The 19,375-nt window shown below is 43.9% G+C and overlaps 1 protein-coding gene across 1 annotated transcript in view; it reads right to left on the reverse strand.

Moving 5' to 3' along the window:
* Nucleotides 1-3,271: 3,271 nt before the first annotated feature.
* Nucleotides 3,272-19,375, reverse strand: part of SNX10 (sorting nexin 10) — a 38,088-nt gene continuing 21,984 nt past the window's right edge. Inside the window, exons 3-7 of the mRNA XM_055709446.1 lie at nucleotides 18,247-18,333; nucleotides 15,584-15,684; nucleotides 14,849-14,947; nucleotides 6,524-6,739; nucleotides 3,272-6,076 (exon numbers count right to left, since the gene is read on the reverse strand). Of these exons, the coding sequence (XP_055565421.1) occupies nucleotides 5,998-6,076; nucleotides 6,524-6,739; nucleotides 14,849-14,947; nucleotides 15,584-15,684; nucleotides 18,247-18,333 (582 nt within the window). The 3' untranslated portion in view covers nucleotides 3,272-5,997. The remainder of the gene's footprint in view (nucleotides 6,077-6,523; nucleotides 6,740-14,848; nucleotides 14,948-15,583; nucleotides 15,685-18,246; nucleotides 18,334-19,375) is intronic.

Below are 19,375 nucleotides of genomic sequence, written 5' to 3' on the forward strand. Positions count from 1 at the left end.
CACTTTGCAGGGAGAAAGACGATGATGCCTCATGGAACCTTTTAAAGTAATTTCTAACAACTGCATTCACTACCAGAGCAGTCATTAACAGGTTGCCAGGAGAGAAAATAAAAGCTCCTAGCCTGCTTCCATGCAGCCTGCATTCTATGTTATTACTATTACATCAATGCCTAGAAATGATAATGGGATGAGGGCCCCCCCGGCCAGGCACCATGAAAAACCATTCTGAAAGGTTATCGTGAACCAGCAGACAAAGGGAGTTCTCTTACTCTTGTCTTTGTGTGTGGGAAGTTGAGGCATATCAGGTGCGGAGGTCACCCCTGCCACAGTGGCATGGAGGCTCATCCTCATACCAGATCTGGTCCTTACCCACCCTCAGCATCCTTTTCCCTGCCGGGGAGGGCATCCTGGTCCAGGCTGGAAGACAGGTACCCCCTGGTCCCCACTTCCCCAGGATCACCACCCAAACCTCTCTATCCTTAAATCCCTCTGGCTCTTGGCAGCCCAGAGCCGGTGCCCAGCACCTCTGACGCTGCGGCCCCGAGTGCTCTGTGGCTCGCAGGAGGCTCGATCTAGAGGCCTGGCGAGGGGCTGCAAGCCTCACGCTGGTGCTGCCGACCTGTCCTTTGGCCACTGGCACTTTCTGCCCTGAAAGGGTTGCCTTCGGGGTGTTTTCCTTGCCACAGGGCCGGGACAGCCCTGCACTGTGCCTCCGCACTCCAGGATACATCCCTCCTCTCCCTCCCCTGCTCTGCTCCACACATGAATACATTTCCTTTTTATTTTTTTTTTCTTTTGGTATTTATTTTTTTTCTCTTTCCCATTACCCCTTTAATGCAGAGCAGGGCTGCTGATTACAAAAGAGGCAGTTTGACTCCAGCAATAGGTCTTCTTCACTAATCCTCACTGTCATGGAAATTCCAGCTGCTACAAGAATAAGAGGCTCAATCCATATTTGCCAGCTCTAATATGAAATCTGTCAGGGCTCAAATTAATGAGTTCCAAATTCCTTACATCACGATAACAGGTTAAGACTGGTCAATTAATTACATAAATCCTTCCCGATTCATTGTGCATTTTCAGGCAAGATTGTGTCTTACATAACCGGGTGACACAGGGCCTTTTGGCTCCTGTTGTTCCGCAGAAAGGGCTCCGCTTAAGTGCCGCCCGCCTGCCACCGGGCTGCGAAATGTCACGCCTCGGCTTTGCACTGGCCCCTAATTGCTTTTGTGTAAAAGATATTAAAAGAAAAAAAAAAAAAAGATAAGAGGGGAAAAAAAAGGGAAAAAAAAGGAAAAAAAACCGGGGGGAAAAAAAAAAAGGAAAAAGACAAAAAGAAAAAACCCAACCCAACCCAACCCAGAACCAACACAAAAAGAAAACCCCGCGGGGCCCGGTGCGCGGGGGGCAGGTGGGCTGCCCCAGGGAGGCAGGTGCAGCCCCCGCCCCCCCCCCCGGCTGAGCCCCGTCCCAGCGCGGTGGGCGCCTCCCCGTGCTGCCGGGAAGCGAAGCCGCGCGGCAGCGGGGGGCGCTCGGGGATGGCGGGGGGAGCGGCAAAACCGAAAAATAAACGGAAGCGACGTTAGAGCCCCCCGCCGCCGCGGGCATGAGGGGCGCTGCCAGCCCGGGGGTCGCCGCCCCGCGCCTCTCGCTGCCCCACAGCGCCCCCTGGCGGCACCACGGCGGCGGCCGGCGCGGGGGGCAGGAAGGAGCCCGCGGCGGGGCGCAGCGACGGGCTGCGGGGGGGGGGGGGGGGGGGGCGCGCAGCTCCGGTCTCCGCGCCGCCCCCCGCGGGGAGAACCGGGCGACTCCCGCGGCCGCGCGTGGGTGCGGGGCTGGGGAGGCGGCGCTGCGGGAGTGCGTGCGTGCGTGCGTGCGGGCCCCTCCGCCCCCGCCCCGCCCCGCTCCCCCCCCCCTCCCCCCGCCGTTGCCATGGGCTGCGGTTGCCACGAGTTACCGGATCAAGGCCCGGCGGCTCCGCTGCCTGACAGCCGCCCCCCGCCTCCCCCCGCCGCCGCGACCGCGGGCACGCGCGGGCGCCCACGCAGCCGCCGGCCGCCGCGCGCGCGGGCGCGCTCCCAGCCCTGCGCCCCGGGGCGGGGGGGGGGCGGGGCGGGCCCAGGTAAGGCTCTGCCCCCGCTCCGCTCCGCTCCGGGCGGCCCCGGGGCAGGGCCGGGGCGCGGTGGCGGAGAGCGGCGCTCCTGCCTCCCGGCGCCCCGCGGACGCTCCCTGCTGCAGCCCGTTCCTTTGCTTGTTCTCCAGCCCCCCCCCATTTCTGTTAAGCCCTCCCCCTTCCCCGCACTCGCCGCTCGTACGCGGAGCTCCCCCCCCCCCCCGGCACCGCCGCCCCCGCTGCGTGACAGCGCCTCGCACATTGACCCAGGGGGCGCCGAAGGCCGGGAGGGGGGGGGGGGGGGGGCCGGTAGCCGGGGGAGGAGGGGGGGGTGGGCCGTGGCCGCTCTCAAAGGTGACGCGAATGGGCTCCTGCGGGGGTCCGACGGCCCACGGCAGCGGAGCAGCTCCGCTCCCTGCAGAGCACTTGGAACGGCGGAGAGGGGAAGGATCGCATCTTTCCTGAACGTTCTAGGCCTTTCCCGACAAGAGGCAGCCCGAGCCCGGCCATCACGGTTTACATTTTTACAACATTTGTTAAAAAAAAAAAAAGGCTGGAGGAGAAACGTACTCGCCGGCAGGCCCGGGGGGGCCGCCCGGGGGGACCGGCCGCAGCGGGACCCGCAGCGGCACACGCGAGGGCCGCCGTTCTTCCCGCGGCCGAACGCACGTTGCACTGGACAACAGGGCCAGTCCCAGCCAGCCACCCCTGTACAGAACAGAGGGCTCCGGAAAAAATGTCAACAGCACATGACAAAAAAAAAAAAAAAACAAACCCAAACAAACCTAAAAACCACAAAAACCAAAAACAACTGAAAAACCCCCCACCAAAAACAACCACGGACACAGAATTTTGCAGTGTTACATGACAGGGCATTTTAAAAGTCAACGTTTTCTCAATGCTTATAAAACTACATTGCTATTAAAACTGTAATTTAAATTCCAAAAGACAATCTTTCTTATCTTTCTGGATTTTTTTTTTCTACTTTTTTTACTTTTTCTACAAAATCAACCACAACCCCAAACACAAGAGCATGTGTGTGTATGCACACACACACACTCTCCATCTCTACAAAAATAGTTAAAGAGCAATTACACATGGTAAGTCATGAAGTGATTAGGATACTGATATTGAAATAAAGGAAACGTTACTGGCAGATTTAAACACAAGACAGTTGTAACTTGTTTTATTTAATGACAAAAGCTTTTAAGAAATCATCATAAAAAGGAGAATATAAAGTTTAAGCAAAAGATAAAGCGAAGCTTTTCAGTGCAGAATTACTGCAATTAGATCTAAATTAGCAGTAATAATTAGATATCATAAACTAGATATTAGCCTGTTAAAAAAAAAAAAAGCCGGAAATACCAGCGTTATTCAAAACAAAAAAATGAAGACTCAAAATACCAGTGATCAACTGATCAAAACATATGACAGTGTATAAAAAAAAAATAAATCACCAAATCATTGATGTCACAAAAGACATCAAAAATATTTTTTTTTTTTACATTTAAATTTGCAACAGCAACATTTAATGTTCCAAATTAGACAAAATGTCTTAAAGCATTTAAGTGCAGTTACATACAGCTGATGCAAAAGACATACTAGAAAGCACGAAATATATCTTCCTTCCCTTTTAGTAAGAAAAATTCCAGTAACACTAGCTACACAAACAACAATCAAAAATATTTAAACAAATTACAAATTTCTGTCAAAACTGGGAAGAAAGTTCTGCTGTATTAGTCTTAGAATTTTTTGGACAGGGTGACAAAGTAAATAACAGAACAAAATAGAACGATTAGAAAACAAGTATTTCTGAAACATCTTCATTTGGAAAACACTCACTGGCACACAGATATGCTCCAGAATTAGAAAATAAAAAATAGCCACAAAGACTCTCCCAGCCTTGTATTTCTGTAATTTTTGTCAGATATTGAGGAGGTGTTAGTAGGCCAGAATTGTAAAGTGCTTCAACAGTTTAGCTCAATATTTTAAAACAAAATAAAATGCCACTACCCTGGCATTGCATTAAATAAAAACATTAATATCTTTGTCAGGCATTATTCCAGGTTTTGGGGTTATATTTTCCCCATCTTTTAAATAAATGTGTTAAACCATATTTTCTTGTAATGTGCCATTTTAGTGTGGGATAAAAAAAAAAGTGTCAAGTAATCAAAATCTCTGCCTGGCAATAACAGCTATTTTTTAACCTATTTTTAGTGGTTATTTGTTGCTTTAATTGTTACTACTTTTACATTAAAATAGTGTTGCTGACTCACACACAAGCTGAGAAAGTGAATAGATACATTTGTGCAATTCAGTAAGACCAAGCAAAAAGAAACAAGGATATTTATCTTACAAAAGCGCTACCCATCAACTAAATACAGTGGCTTAAATTGTTACCTAAGAGATGTTATTATTGGGTTAATAAAACATGTTTTTAAAATTATACAGATTCCCAGCTGGATGTCTTAAAAAAGCATGCCCACAATGCTACCCTTTATTAACTGGACATTTAATAATCTATTGTTTCCGTAATTCATGGGTTTAAAATGCTCCTTCTTTGCAAGTATCCACAGAACTTGTAAAAAAAATAATAATAAAAAAATATATACACATTTCTAGATCGGTAACTACAGCACTGAAGTTAATGGGAGCTTTGCTAGGGTGATCAGACCCCCTAGCTCTTTTTAATAGCAGTTAAATGTCAAATATAAATACAACACCCCAGTGAAATATATTCCTTTGACAGAATCTGGGACAAGACACTACGCAGCTGCTGTTAACAATGAAGAGCAAAACGGACGTTTAATCAAAATAAGTGGTGGTGGTTATGAAGTTGTGTTCAAGCCTGCCTTTTGTTTGTGAACGAAGCTATTCCAAGGCGTTAACTCCGGCCACAATGCAACCAGCAGCTCCTGTTACTCCCGAAGAGTGAAGAGGTCCACGTCCGTACGGTGTCAGAGCTACGTGACTCTCGTTTCAGAGAGGGAGAGACTCCCTTGTTCCAGCTGCTAAACTAAAAGATCTCTCCCGGCATCTTCAAACATAGATGCCTCAAGCTAAACGTGCTGGGGGAAATCCTGGCCCTACCAAGGTCGATGCAAAATTCGGCCACTGGTTTCAATGGACTGCATCCAGGATTGTCACTGGGAATGAGGGTCCATAATTCCCTGGGAACTGAGAATCTCCAGCGAGCCTAGAAGTGATGTCATTTTTATTAATATTTCTACATTCTAAGCCACCATGCTCAAGAATTTTGGCCTTCGGTTCTTATGCATGATAAAACCAAGCTTTCCATAAACCCTACAGAAAGACCAGGGGAAGATATATTTATATCTCAAATTGTCAGCAGCATATAGTTTGTACAAGTGTTGTTTTGCTGATGTCGCTGAGCTACTTTAAAAAGTGAATACCTTGTGGGGTATGTAATTTCATCACCAATGTCAAATGACTTCTACAGATGAAACTTCTCTGATGCAAATTGCAAAAAGATGCTTTGAATATATTCGATATGATACACCAACTTTTAAGCTGAGGAATTAAGTTATCTTTATTTTAGTGAGACATGCACTCACTAGGGGAAAATATTTTAACTGCCACGTATGTCAGCAGAGCATGACTTACTCAATACTGAGATTTTAATAGTCCCCAAAAATGAAATGTAATAGGTAGCATGTAGATCTGACTCAACATACATAATAAATCAACAAAGCAATAGTATCAAGGTCTGTTTTGAAAATTTTGTAAGGACATATGGTCGTATTGACAACGCGTCTTTTAGGTACGCTTTACCAGCCAGCCACGTTTACATGGTAAACGTAACCAGTAAACGGGGCAGAAACTGCTCTGTGCTGTCCTTAAGATCGCAACACAGGAATGATTTTTCATGATTCCTCAGAAGCTGGCCTTGCTTTACATCCACATGAAATACTGTCACCACTAGGTCCGAGCCCGGAGGATGAACTGCAGAAAAGGGGAGAGGGGGGGAAAAAAAAATAAAAAAAAATAAAAGGAGGAAATTGGTTTTCACAACACACTCAAAGCCTGAGTAACAGAGGAGAACTTTAATTATCTCCAGTCACAAAGAGAGACAGGAAATTTGGACTTTTAATTAGCCATTTGGAGTGCAGTTGGATATTTTTTTAGCAAGATAATTTAAACGCGAATAATTCAAGTCTGACTAAATGAAATTCACATAATCAGAATGCAGATAATTGAATTTCTACTGCATTCATTAATTCAGTGTGGAGGTGTGTGTGAAGACTTCTATGATGAGCTGTCACAGCTCAATAAAATCTCAGTCAATTAATTTTTTCATTATCTTAGTATTACATCAACAAAAAAAGTGAAGCATGCGCGTGTGTATGTATGTATATATAATCTCAGAAAGTAAGGATATACAGAAATCACCTCTCTGAATCAGAGTCTGCATCGTTTCTTCCTTTTTTTCTCTCTTCATCTTCTACAGGAAAACGTCTGTTCAAAGAGGCAAACTTATGAATCGCATCAGCCACGGAGTACTTGGTCTGTCCCGACACACAAGCCTCCATGTCTTCTGGGCTCAGCTGAGTCTGTAAGAAGAGGTGAAGCCTACTGTCTGAAAGCAATAATGCGTCTTGTAGGACCCTGGAAGAAGAAAAAAGGACAAATGTTTTTAGAATCTACGTCCGCATGTGCATCTATGTAAAGTCTTCTACCAGAACAAATTCTAAATCATGTCCTGCTTTTTAAGTTTTCAGATGAATCCCAAATCAGTAACAGAAGGTAATGAACATATTAAAATGATTAGGTGTGTGTTACTTTCTTATTACATTATTTGGAATTTCAGGCAAGTAAAACCACGAAGCTAATAGTTAGGCACATCTGCTATTAGAATAACTTCAAGGACATTTCTTCAATTTAACCATCTGTTATTACCACATGGATCAATTAATGATTTTTAGGCAGTTAGAGGCATATACTCTTTTGAAAATTTGGTCTCCATTTGAGAGCTCTGTTTTGGGGAGGTTTTTTTAATAGCTAAGCTTTTCTAGACGTTACAACGTGTCACGAGTTTCTTTGGTGGGGAAAGAAGTGTGTACAGACACAGAGGACTTCATACACACGCAGTGTCAGGACTTTGAAATACCTGTAAATGACAGAGCCAACACCAGCCGAGATCATTTACACTTTCACAAATATGTGTACATTTAAGCTAGAATGAAAATGCTAATACTGAACGCTGATTTAAATTTACTTGCAAACAGTTTTCAGGGAGTCTTAAGTACAAGTTCATTCCAGCCATTCTTTTCAAAAGTCCATTTTAAAATTTGGTTTATACGAATTATAAATTAAGAGTTCAAATAAATTTAGCACATAGTATTTACCTACATCAAGTGAGAGTAAACATAATACAATACATTCCAGTAACACAGAAAGTTGTACAGATACTTTTACAAGGACTGAGAATTGAAGATCGTGGCTATTTTGGGAGGGGGGAAAGGAACTTTGCTGCAACATTTCTCTATAGAAGGAATTCTTTAATACACAAATCCTAGAACAACCAGGCACACGCTTTTCAATATGTACATGCAATTTTACTCATGTAATAAAGTCATCAGAGCCTATGACCATGCCAAACAGTACTGCTCCACCGAAAATTATTCAAGTATCTTTAAACAAATCAAAACTATTAAGAGTAAATATTTATCTCTTTCTTCCCATTTAGATTACATTCATTACCAAAAAAAAATAATTGCTATGCAATAGGAAACAAGAAATGACGTTATTATAATAACTACCAAAAGCAGATAGAAATACTGCATTCTATTGGTACTCTGACTAAAATGAAAGGCATAACTGATTGGTTCCTTCTCTCAATTAAAATTAATGGTGTGTTTGGACTGTAACGTTTTAAAACACAGATACATTCAGAAAACTGTTCTCTAAAGCAGCCAACATTACAATAACCTTTAAGAAATACACAAAAGGATTTCCAGCTTCATCTAATCCTATAAAAAACTCTCCAATCAAAATAAGTAATAAGAGATACCTAACTGAAAGCGTGAGATATTTGTGTACATGCACATTTCATTTGCCTATGTAAACACACACACAGACTCAACCAAATAACTCAAACTTTGACACCTTCCAATGAGGAAATGTCTGCAATGACCCCAGTGATCTACCAGGTGCATTGAAATTCAGTCTTGGACCAGACTTTGTTGAAGTTCAAAATAAGCACACTTTCATACCCAGAGAAAGCCTTTTTAATCCAATCTAAATTCTCACAATTTTACCATAAAACAAACACAGCAAATAGACATCTGTAAAAAAATCAATGCCCACAGTGTATTAATATACAGAAAAACTTCGTAGTCTAAAAGAAGCCAGCAAGTGCTGTGTAAAAATGATTTAAAACACAGAATTTACAGGTCTACACACCTTTACAGCAACAGCTTCATGAATACAGTTTGAAAAGCCATCATTCAGCAGCCACTAAAAGAGGACTTCAGCCTTGACTCTTGATAAACATACATTCCAAACAAAGGCAAACATTGCAACAAAAGTAAAGAAAAAGTATCATTCCATACAATAAATCCACGTTTATAGTTTATGTAACTGTGGGAGTAAATATTCTCCTTCCTATTTTCTTCCTCTTAACCACAAAAAAACAAAACAAAACAAAACAAACAAAAACCAGCACCCACCCACCCCTAAGAAAAAAAATAAAATAACATGCTGGAGTTTACAGTAGAGTAACTGGAGTTACTGTTTTTCGCAGGCTTACGAGCACAATGAGGGGACGCACATTTCTGCAATTCTAACATTTGCGTGTCTAATACCAAGTAACCCAGCAAAAAGCCAAGACATTAAATTCTGTGTATGGCATTTAGTTTCACAGATTTTCCTCTTGCTGTACCTTCAAAAGTTTCCTGCCAACCAGCAAAAACACAAGTAACTAACTCTTCATGAGATTATGCTACACTTACAGCTCTGTTGCTGTTTGAAATGTATTTTATTTTCTTTATAAAATAATGGGTAATCTTTAAAATTGATTTTAGATGGTTTGAGGCATTACACCAGAGAAGTAATGAGCACTAATGTCAATGATATTGGACACAAATTCATTTTAGCTTTATTTCGTGTCCAGTACAATTCTGCTCAGCCTTGAACTGCTAAAGCACTGTTATTAACTCGGCAGTAACCTAACACATGGAACAGCAAACAAAAGTGATAAGAGTACAGACTGATCAGGACCTCAAGGCTACTGTCCTTTCTCTGCAGCTATAATTCAATTTCCAATTTTACTTTACATTGGACTCATTATTTCACAGTAATTTTCTTTTCTGCTTCATAGTGCCATCTGGAGGCAAAAGGAGCGCAGAGAAACCAAGGCGAAAAAATGGAAAGATGTTCATAAAGCTAAGCACACATACATACACACAGATGTGTATATATAGTATGGATATCTATGTTCACAAGGGGGGGGGGGGGCTAGGGACCAAACACTCTGCATTTTTGCAAACCATTTAAAACCATCCTGAAAGTAAATATAAGATCACCTTTCACCCATTCATACCCTTGAAGCATTTCTTCTTTGTTAATTAAAAAATAACTTCTGCTTTTCCCGCCCCCTCTGAACCAACAGGTTAGATTGCTTTTTAATTGCATTCTTCAAGCAATCAAAATGAAAAATAAATTCTGTGCTATCCGTAAGCGTTATGTTTTCCTGTTCAAAATACTCCTTCAAGGAAATAACCGTTACATTTGTCACCAGATGGTACTACTGGTATTAAGTGCTGGTACAGCAGTCACTCTCCAGGGCTTTCGCTGTCCTGGGGACTCACCATGTGCAGGGCTGTATATCTAAAAAATATATTTGGCTCCAAGGACTCTAAAAAAAAAAATACCAAAATTACAAACCACCACCTAACAAATTAAAAAGGCAAGAGGAAAGGCGGAGCGTCGTAATATTAATATACTGATGTCTTCGCAGAGGCTGAACGCGTGCGCAGTTTCAACACAACCAGTAGCACTCCCAGTGCTCCTCCAGCAGTTTTATTGCAGCCAGCGCCAGTGCAAAGCTGGGGTTACAGCGATGTAAATCAGTTCTCGCTGCTGCCGCGCTAATGGAAGAGTCACAGCTCACAGTGATAATTCCTATAAACTGACTGAGCATACTTAAGAGAACAACAGACTTTCTATGCACGCCTGGAATAAGAATGAAAGGCTAAACCCTGCAAGTCTTGATTCCATCAGTGGTCATTACTTGTCAGAGATCTCACTCCTCTCCACCAGATTGCTCACATGCATAATGACTGCTTACGTGATTAAGGGGGCTGCAGGATAAGGCTCTACATTTGAATTAGAGATAATAAAATCATTTTTTATTCACAGCCATGTGAATCTTTATTTGTAAGCTTTCAGTAAATGCTTGTGATCTACAGACCTTTAAAGAAGCAGGGCCGAAAAAAATGTCACTTCACAACCAGAGGAAATAATGTCATTTTTGAGGAAAAGCTGGATACTGTATGAGGAGTATTTCTCCTTCCCGTGTTATAGCAAGAACATTTGCAAAAGACAAAACATGTGTTTTGTCTTATTTGGACAAGATCCAAAATCTGGTTTTCTTCAACATGATTTTATTAGGTATATTATACACTGTTGTGCTGGAGGAGAACAACATATGGCTGAACAGTACAACTTAATCCTAACTAAAGATTTCCTGTATCTACTGTAACCTAATACAATGACAGATGCACGCTTGCATGCGTGTGGAAGGTTAACACTCCGATTTTGTTTTCGACAAATTTACTCTGCCCATTTACATCCTATCAGGAGAGCAAGGGAAAAAGCCAGGAGCTGGGAGGCGGCGGTGACAGCCGGTGCTGTGGTGCCCTCTGTTGAGCAGCCAGCCCTCAGCCCCAGCCCCCAGCAAACAAAGCCCCCAGCTGCCTCTTACAAAAAGCCAACTCTCTTTCCTCCTTCATTTTTTAGAAGGGGGAAGCGTTCCTGACAGCAAGCAACTGCGAAGCAACTGCTGGGCATCCGATAATGTGTACACGTAGGAAAGGATTAAGCGACACACGCCTGCTCGGCATTGCTCGCTTCGCTCGCCGGATAGGAAATATTAGCAAGGCTCCACTGGAAAGAGGCAACCACTACTTACCCAAGGAGATCCCACCTGCCCCACCGTCACCAATGCTTCCAACTGAGCCCCAGCAAGCTGGCATCCATCCCTTTTGGAGCCAGTCTCCCACCTTCCACATCCCTGAGAGAACACCTGGTGGGGACACCTCTGGGAGGGTCCTCTGAGCCCGCGCCAGCTCCTGCTTGTGGGACAGTGGTGGGGACGGTAAGGAGGTGTGAGGAGGAGGGCAAACCCTCAGCCACCTCCAGAGAACAGCTCTGCCTTAGGCAGCCAAGTTGAGGGTGGCTCGCTCGCTCCAGCACTGAGAGCGCCCAACACACAGCGAGCCGGACCAGCAACGCCACCTGCCCTTCATCTCCTGTGCATCTAAGTGTTGCATTTCTCAGAACCCCTAGTATACCTTCCACCCCATCATAAACCGCGTGTTTGAAAACCATCCTTTTTCCTAAACCACAAAATTCTGGGGATCCAGCTGTATTCAATTAAAATTTAACCCAGCCTCATTTAAAATGGTTTTGTTAGTTTTCTCATAAGCAAACTCAAATGATCTCTGTGAAGGTAATCTAAATCCTGAAATTAAACCCATGCACCTACAAAGGGATGAAACAATGATGAAAGCAATGATCTTACAGAACCTAATATTATAAGACAGTGGTTTTAATTTAGACCTCTAATTTAAGAATAAAGCTTTTCATGTGAATTTACAGACATCCTCAAAGGATGAGGATACTTACCAGGACAAAACACATAATTTTCCTTATTCTTACTAAGTAATTCATAATTGAAAAGGGACTAGCTGACTTCCGTTAACGCAAATGGCCTCTTGAAATATTAAATTATGCCCAGACAAGAAGTGAGCTTTACAGCTCTTCATCACTCGGAGATAATAACCTATAAGACAAGCAGGTCTCGCCCTGCGTTTGTGCCGCAAAGCCAAAGCAAAATGGGACACCCATTTCCAGATACCACCAAACTCTAGCACTTTGCTATAGCTTTCCAGCTGCTGGCCTAATTCTGTCACTACTGGGCTCAGCGCAGAGGGGCTTCACCAAGGCTCTGTGTAAGCACACACCTTGCCACGTGCTGACTCGTTCCGGAGCGACACGTGAAGGAGGAGGACAGAACTTCATGGCCATCCGCATATAGACAGTGTGGGGATGCTCCCCGGGCCAGAAGCTGAGCACCGGAGAGCCTCCAGCTGCTCGATCCGTACTCCTCGGGCACGTGGCTCCTGCCCAGGCAGACACTCCAGCAAGCTGCTCACGCAGCAATGGGCACAGGGCACGAGCAGGGACTGCGAAGGGTCTGAGCTCTGTTTCAGAGATACCCTGGATCCTGATAACCTCACAAGACACGGAGTGCAGCAAGGAGCTAAGGTTCCTGCATCACATGCAGGCATTTGAAAGGTGTTGCCTGCGAACCCATCCCTTGACAAGCCCATCTAGGCTCGAATCCCGTTGCTTCCCACTGCCACAAAGAAACACCAGCGGGGCTGTGAGCGTGTGCGCGGCGACTGCCGCTGCTGCGGGGGCAAACGGAGCACTCAGCTTTGCAGTTCTGGGTTACAGCGCCCGATGCGGGTCCTTGCTGGGCCCCTTCCCACCCCGCTTCTAATATACCAGGAAGGTCCCGCTTGCCCTAGCACTGCTGCGCTACAGAACACGCAGCACCTAGACCTAGAACTTTATAAATTCAAGGGGGTGTATATACATATTTTTTTATATATGTATATATACACACACACACACTTGTTAAAAAGAGTCCCACAAATCCAATTTCAGAGGAAGAAATCATAACCTTCCATTCAGACTCAAAAAAAGGTGGGGGGAAGCACCATGGCAGTCTGAGCCAGTACAAAGCAGCAGCAGCAGCGCAGAGGTGCCAGCCAGCAGAGGGCAATGATACAGCACGTACTGCCAAGCCAACTCATCACAGCACAATTCTCTCCCTAAAATGCCTCCCAGCTGTTCCCCAGGGCTGACAGCAAGCTGACACCTTTCTAAACACCATCCAAGTTCAAACATTTAAATCACAACAGGTAACCGCTGGACTAACGGCATCAAAGTAAAACGCCCCACGTGCCGTCAGTACCCATTTAAACTACAGACTTCCCAAAAACTGGAGAGTGTGGATGTGTTTTAAAAGAAGCGACCTCCCTCCTTCGCCTTCTGAAGCACAAACTGTGGTTGTAAATATTTTTCATGCTGAAAAACTGTACCTTGTTACCAGACTGGCCTCTTCGCCATTTTGAAGTGAAAGTGACTTTGGAAATGCACTACTGCATCAGGCACACAGCTAAGCTAGAACTGCTCAGATCCAGGGACCTGAACTATCACACCCTTCATGTGACCATTAATATTACTGCCTCTAGAAGCACAGTCGCTCTATTTCACTGTCCTTCATCTCTGAGACACAGAAAAAAACCTCTGATCTTTTCCTGCTTTCCCTTCCCTGTCTCACATGCCTTCAACCAGTATTTATTGGCTATCCTTTTGGCCACAGATCCTATATAACTGTATACAGAACATTATTCCTGCAGCAGTTGGCTCACCCTGTCTTCAAGCTGTTAAGCTTAACAAATACACCTCAGGACCAATGATTTGTTGTCTGTTAGGGAGGCTTATAGCTATAATACGATGACTGGAAAAACAGCGAGTCTAGCATTTCTTCCACCCACTGACCGCAAGGCTTAAAGCCTACTTAACTGATTTGCTTTTGCCCTTTGCTTATGGAGTTCTGATTAATGGAAACATTGATACTGAAAGATGATGATGCATAGTCTCTATTCGTCGTGTTTTACCATGCCCTTACCCCAGGTAGGAGCTAAAGGCAGCCTGCAAACGTAGGCACAGTTCCTGCCCCAGCAGCTGTGAGCAGCCTGCTCTCACACCCGCAGTGCCAGGGTACTACAAGAATGGCAGAGAAAGCAGAAAATTATACCAACAAGGTCTCCGTCACTGCAGAAGGTGATGTGGTTACAGCTGTGGGCCAGAGGGATGCAGTACCGAAGCTCACACAGCACTCCCTTGTAACACAGGTCAGGCTCTAGCTAAGTCTGAGGAATGATTTTATACAGATCACAGCTGTACTGGAAATGGTCACAGCTGCTAGAGCTTATTTATGTGAGCGGGAGCGGTAAACAAAGGAACTGGCATTATAGGAGATATCTGTGTTAGGAGATCTCACTACAGAATTTTCCCAGGAGTTTAGCCCACAGAGACACTGATTTTTTTCATGAAGATAAAGACTGAGACCGTTTCTTTGTATGAGCATATCTTGCTCATTCTTGAAAGCTGAAAGAGACATCACGGTGGAAGGCCTCCCAACCTTAGTACACAATTGGAAAGTAAGAGAGATGCATAAACGATTATCTATAACCGGTGCAGTTAAACACAACGGAAAAGCCCCGGCTGAGGTTTCCTTGTAATCAGTAGAGCTGAAGTCACGTGTATGAAATACGACTGTGCAAATAAAATAAAACCAAATGTGTAAGCGTACAGATGACCACACGGTGGCTCTCAAGTACCAGGGATGAGCTATTTTAAACCAGCAATTGATGACATCATAAAAATGCCAACATCTCTAGGATGGGCTGTACTTACTTTTCCAGGAATTCTTGCAGACCCTGCCGGCGGTGGTCCACGTGGTGAGGATTGTTCATATTGAAAAAGGGAGTTTTAGACGGCAGTTCAGGTAGCTGTCTTTATAAAAGAAAAAGCAAATACAGAGTTAAAACCAAATCTGAAACAGTGGAGAGAAATGCAATAAGCAAATGCCAACCCCGAGCACGTGAAAAATTGCAGGTCATGTTCCAGAAGCTCACGAAATTGAATTTGGGAACACAAGACTGCGAAACTGGAAGGCTTTTCACACACCTCAAAGACAAAAATAATTTAATCTGAGTTTTCTGGTCCAGTTGTTAAGCCTGCATGCATGTTTGGCTGGGTCTCTCACGGTCCTTGCAAAACTTAAGCCCATCCTAGAAGCACACACACACCTACATTTGTACATAATGTACATAATAAGAATGTACATACATAATGTAGGGCACACACCTACATTAGATTGCTACTTCTGCTGCCTGTGCATAGCAAAGGAAACACAGATCAAATCTGTTACAAATTAGAGGGGGGCTCACCAAACAAAGGCTATCAGTACAAACAACATTCTTCCAGATTTAAAGCAGAGAAAATCCCTTGTACAGAATAAAACTGTGCTAGTAAGAAACACAGGACACTTTCCAGCTCTGATTTTTGTAATTTTCATAGTTAAGATGAAACAATCCTCCTCTTCCATGACTGACAGATTATTAAATAGCCGTATATGAAGTTGCTCACATAAGTGCTGCGTTGCTCTGAAGCCTCTGCCGAAGCCAAACAAATTCTCGAAAGCGTCGTCTAACACAGGATGTTTTCCTTGTAAAGCACATACTGTTTGTCTGTTAGGAAATAAAAAAAACATTTTACTTTGTAAATCAGCTTAAGTGCAGGCATGGTATTAAAAACACATCCAAGATGCTAATCCCTGAAACACCAATGGAAAGCTTGACATTAATTCAGTTTAGGTTAAGGACTGCGCTTCACCTCAGGCAGGACTGGTGACAGCTTTTACTGCTTCTCAGGGAAATATTTTTCATCACTTTTTCTTCTTCTTAAAAGCAAAAGACCTGAATTACGGTACAACTTGCAGTAATGGGAAAAAAGACCTCAGAGCAAAGTTCCAGCAGATAATGCCAATCCTTGCAGTGAGAAAAATCATGTTTAACGATACTAGTACAATCCTGAAAAGTTAGCTACATAGAGTTCTTCCAGTATGCAAACCTACTTAAATCAAATCAAAGAAACCAATGTGACGGCTCTCCACAAGTAGCAGCAGTTAGAAATTTTCCCACGGAACACTATTAGTCCACTAGAAAAGTGCTAATTCATCAGAAGAGAAACAATTCACGGAAATTAAAATACTTTTGCCAAATTGTCCTGTGGAGCATACACTTAGATGAAATCCCACCTAACCAGGCAGTTCTCCGTTACAAATCTGCCTGCAGTCCAACCTCCCTCAACCTGGCAGGAGCCCCGACTCCCGGGCAGCCACAAGATGCAGGTTGCAGAGGGCTCAAAGATGCAGCTTTCTGGGACAAGTACATGGGATACCTCACGGTTTAAGAAGCCAGATGCTCTAGGAGCTGGGCAGAAGGGGAACCCAGCTGGTTCAAGAGCCTAGCAGACCCAAGATTTTGAATCTATTGAGAAGCCTGGATGGTAGGACTGACTTAGAGACTTGGTCTCTGGCTGGTAGGAAGCTGAGCAGATGCTTATCAGCTTCAGAGATGCCCAGTGCTGAATCACGTTAATACTGCATGCTGGGTTTGGCTGGGGTAGTGTTAATGTTCTTCCCAGTAGCCAGTACGGGACTATGTTGTGGATTTGTGCTGGAAACAGTGCTGGTAACACAGGGATGTTTTAGTTACTGCTGAGCAGTTCTTAGGCAGAGCCAAGGGCTTTTCTGCTCCTCAGCCCACCCCAGCAGTGAGCAGGCTGGGGGTGCACAAGAAGCTGGGAGGGGACACAGCTGGGACAGCAGACCCCAACTGACCAAAGGGACATTCCATACCATATGGCATCTTGCTCAGCATATAAAGCCGGGGGAATGTTGGCTGGGGGGCCGCTGCTCAGAGAGTGGCTGGGCATCAGTCAGTCAGTGGTGAGCAATTGTTTCCATTTGCATCACTTGTTTCTCTTGGCTTTTATTTCTGTTATTTTGATTTTAATTAAATTTATTTAAATTATTAAACTGTTCTTATCTCAACCCACAAGTTTTCTCACTTTTACCCTTCCAATTCTCTTCCTCCCCATCCTGCTCGGGAGTGGGGGACAGTGAGCAAGTGGTTGTGTGGTGCTCAGTTGCCGGCGGGGGTTAAACTGCAGCACACTGGGTCTAAATAACATCACCCCAACTTAGCAGTCACAGAGATAGCCAGTAATATACTTCTAGCCAGAGGCACCAATGCCTGCGAAACAGTAATACAGCACCTGCCCCGCCAAATGAACAGAAACTCTATTTAACAGAAGTCAAAAATAGAATTGCTTTGGGACCAGTACTTAAATTGCACTGCAAAACGTGAGAAGTTTCACAGCTCTGATTGCCACACAGGAGAGAAGTTCTTGGCACGCTGGACATTCAATAAGCCATCATTTGACTGCTTGCTCTCATTACACTGAACACTTAACTCTCCCACACAGCAAGGAACGCTTTCAGCCTTGTGCCCAGTTAACCGTGTAACTCTGTGTTCTCAAATTCTTCACCTGATAGCAGATACACTTCACAAAAATATTTTTTCATTGCAATTAAATCCCTGGATCTAGACTTGGGAAACTTTTTCCATATGTCATCCACCAAAGCAGAATAATCAACAAATCAAAATAATGCATAGGACAGACTTAGAATTACAGACAGAAATCTAAACAGAACTGTAATTCTAAGTGCATTCCCATTAATATATGGTAGACTACAATCACAAGCCCAAATGTAGTTACTTGACATACCCAAGCACTACTAAACTAGCATAATATGAACGTCAAGATACACTGGAAACCACACTGCAGAAAGCAAATAATAAAACAAACCAAGAATTTTAAGTACAAATAAGCAGATAATTACTTGAGAAGAAAGTTGGTTTCCCATGAATACCTGAGCATCAAAATTTTTCTGTAATGGGTAAGACATCGCTGACCATGACAGTCTCCTAGCTGATAAGTAAAGCTAAGAATAGTCTCTGTTGCAAGACATTGTGGAGTGCACATGTCAACACGACACCAGGTTCAACTCCGAGCTCTGCCAGACTTACACAGCCTTTGGCCAACCCTCCTTACCTGTTCCACTGCGTCTCCAGCCTCCCAGAAGTGGTGTCAAGAAATTCCATTAGTACCCCAAGGAGAACCCTGGCTTGGACAGAAGCAGCAATAACAGCCCAAAGAATCTGTGCCAATATTTTTATACTTACATGAATAAATATTTCATAGTCTATGTAAGAATGCCATGAATCTTCTTTCTGTGTCCTGGGGTCTCGCACCAAGACAGTTACAAATTCCTGCAAGTGCATAATAAAAATCAAGCAATTAATTTTGGAAGACAAAGGCAGCTTGAAAGACTCTTGATTGCTCTGCTGTTCCACAAACTACTGTGCTCAGATTAAAAGCTGAACTGCTGTTTTATTGAGTTTTGCAACCCTCTAAAAGGAGAAGCAAAAAGCAATGAATCATCTGAGCTACACCACATGTTTGGGAAATTCCTTATCAAATTGCTAGCTGAAAAGGACTATTTCAGATTAAGTAATACTGTAAAAAGTCAAACATGTTTCATGCATGGGAGATTTGGTGATCTCAGTAGCTACAAACAAAAAACCTACCATTGAAAGTCACACATTTAAGAGAACTAGGTGGGTATTTCAGGCTTTTTTTGCACACTTGTCATCAGCGTTCACAAAGAAAGTGTTACAAACCTGCTCCATGTACCCAATACTTACATATTTTTATTTGCTACTAAATTTACTTTTGTCATTTTATCAATTTTTTTTCTTAAATCAAGTATTTATACCATTGATTTTGGGGAGCTTGGCATCTCCACAAGGAGCTGAAGAACCGCTTTTTTCCTATGCCCCAAATGACTTGCTCCAGCCCAGCAGAAAAGGACAGACTACTACTAATTGCCCTGGAGACACAGATCTGACTTAAGAGAACCAAGGTCTCAAGCCCCATGTCCCAGATACTGCGTGGAAGGAGATGAATCCTCCCCCTCTGCCACATATCCTTCCCGATACACCAGGAACCCAAGCCCTGGAGTACAGCTGGGGATGCAGGACCTGGGCACTTCTGTCCCAGTTTGCCCATCAACCGACCCAGGGAAGCAGCACAGCTGCACCGCAGAGCATAACCCCCAGTTTTGGAGGGATGATATACCGTATTAGGTTAGATGTGACAACTTCTACAACAATTTCCTTGTCGTTCCTACATTTATATAATAATTTAGAGGGATCCCAAAGGAGTGAGAAAGGCCTGTGGGCATTACTGTAACTGGGTATCACTAATAGGAACTGAAAGAGGTTGAGAATTAAATGCTTCTGAGTGTCTTCA

Source organism: Falco cherrug, chromosome 4 (genome assembly GCF_023634085.1).
Source record: "Falco cherrug isolate bFalChe1 chromosome 4, bFalChe1.pri, whole genome shotgun sequence".
Classification (NCBI taxonomy): domain Eukaryota; kingdom Metazoa; phylum Chordata; class Aves; order Falconiformes; family Falconidae; genus Falco; species Falco cherrug.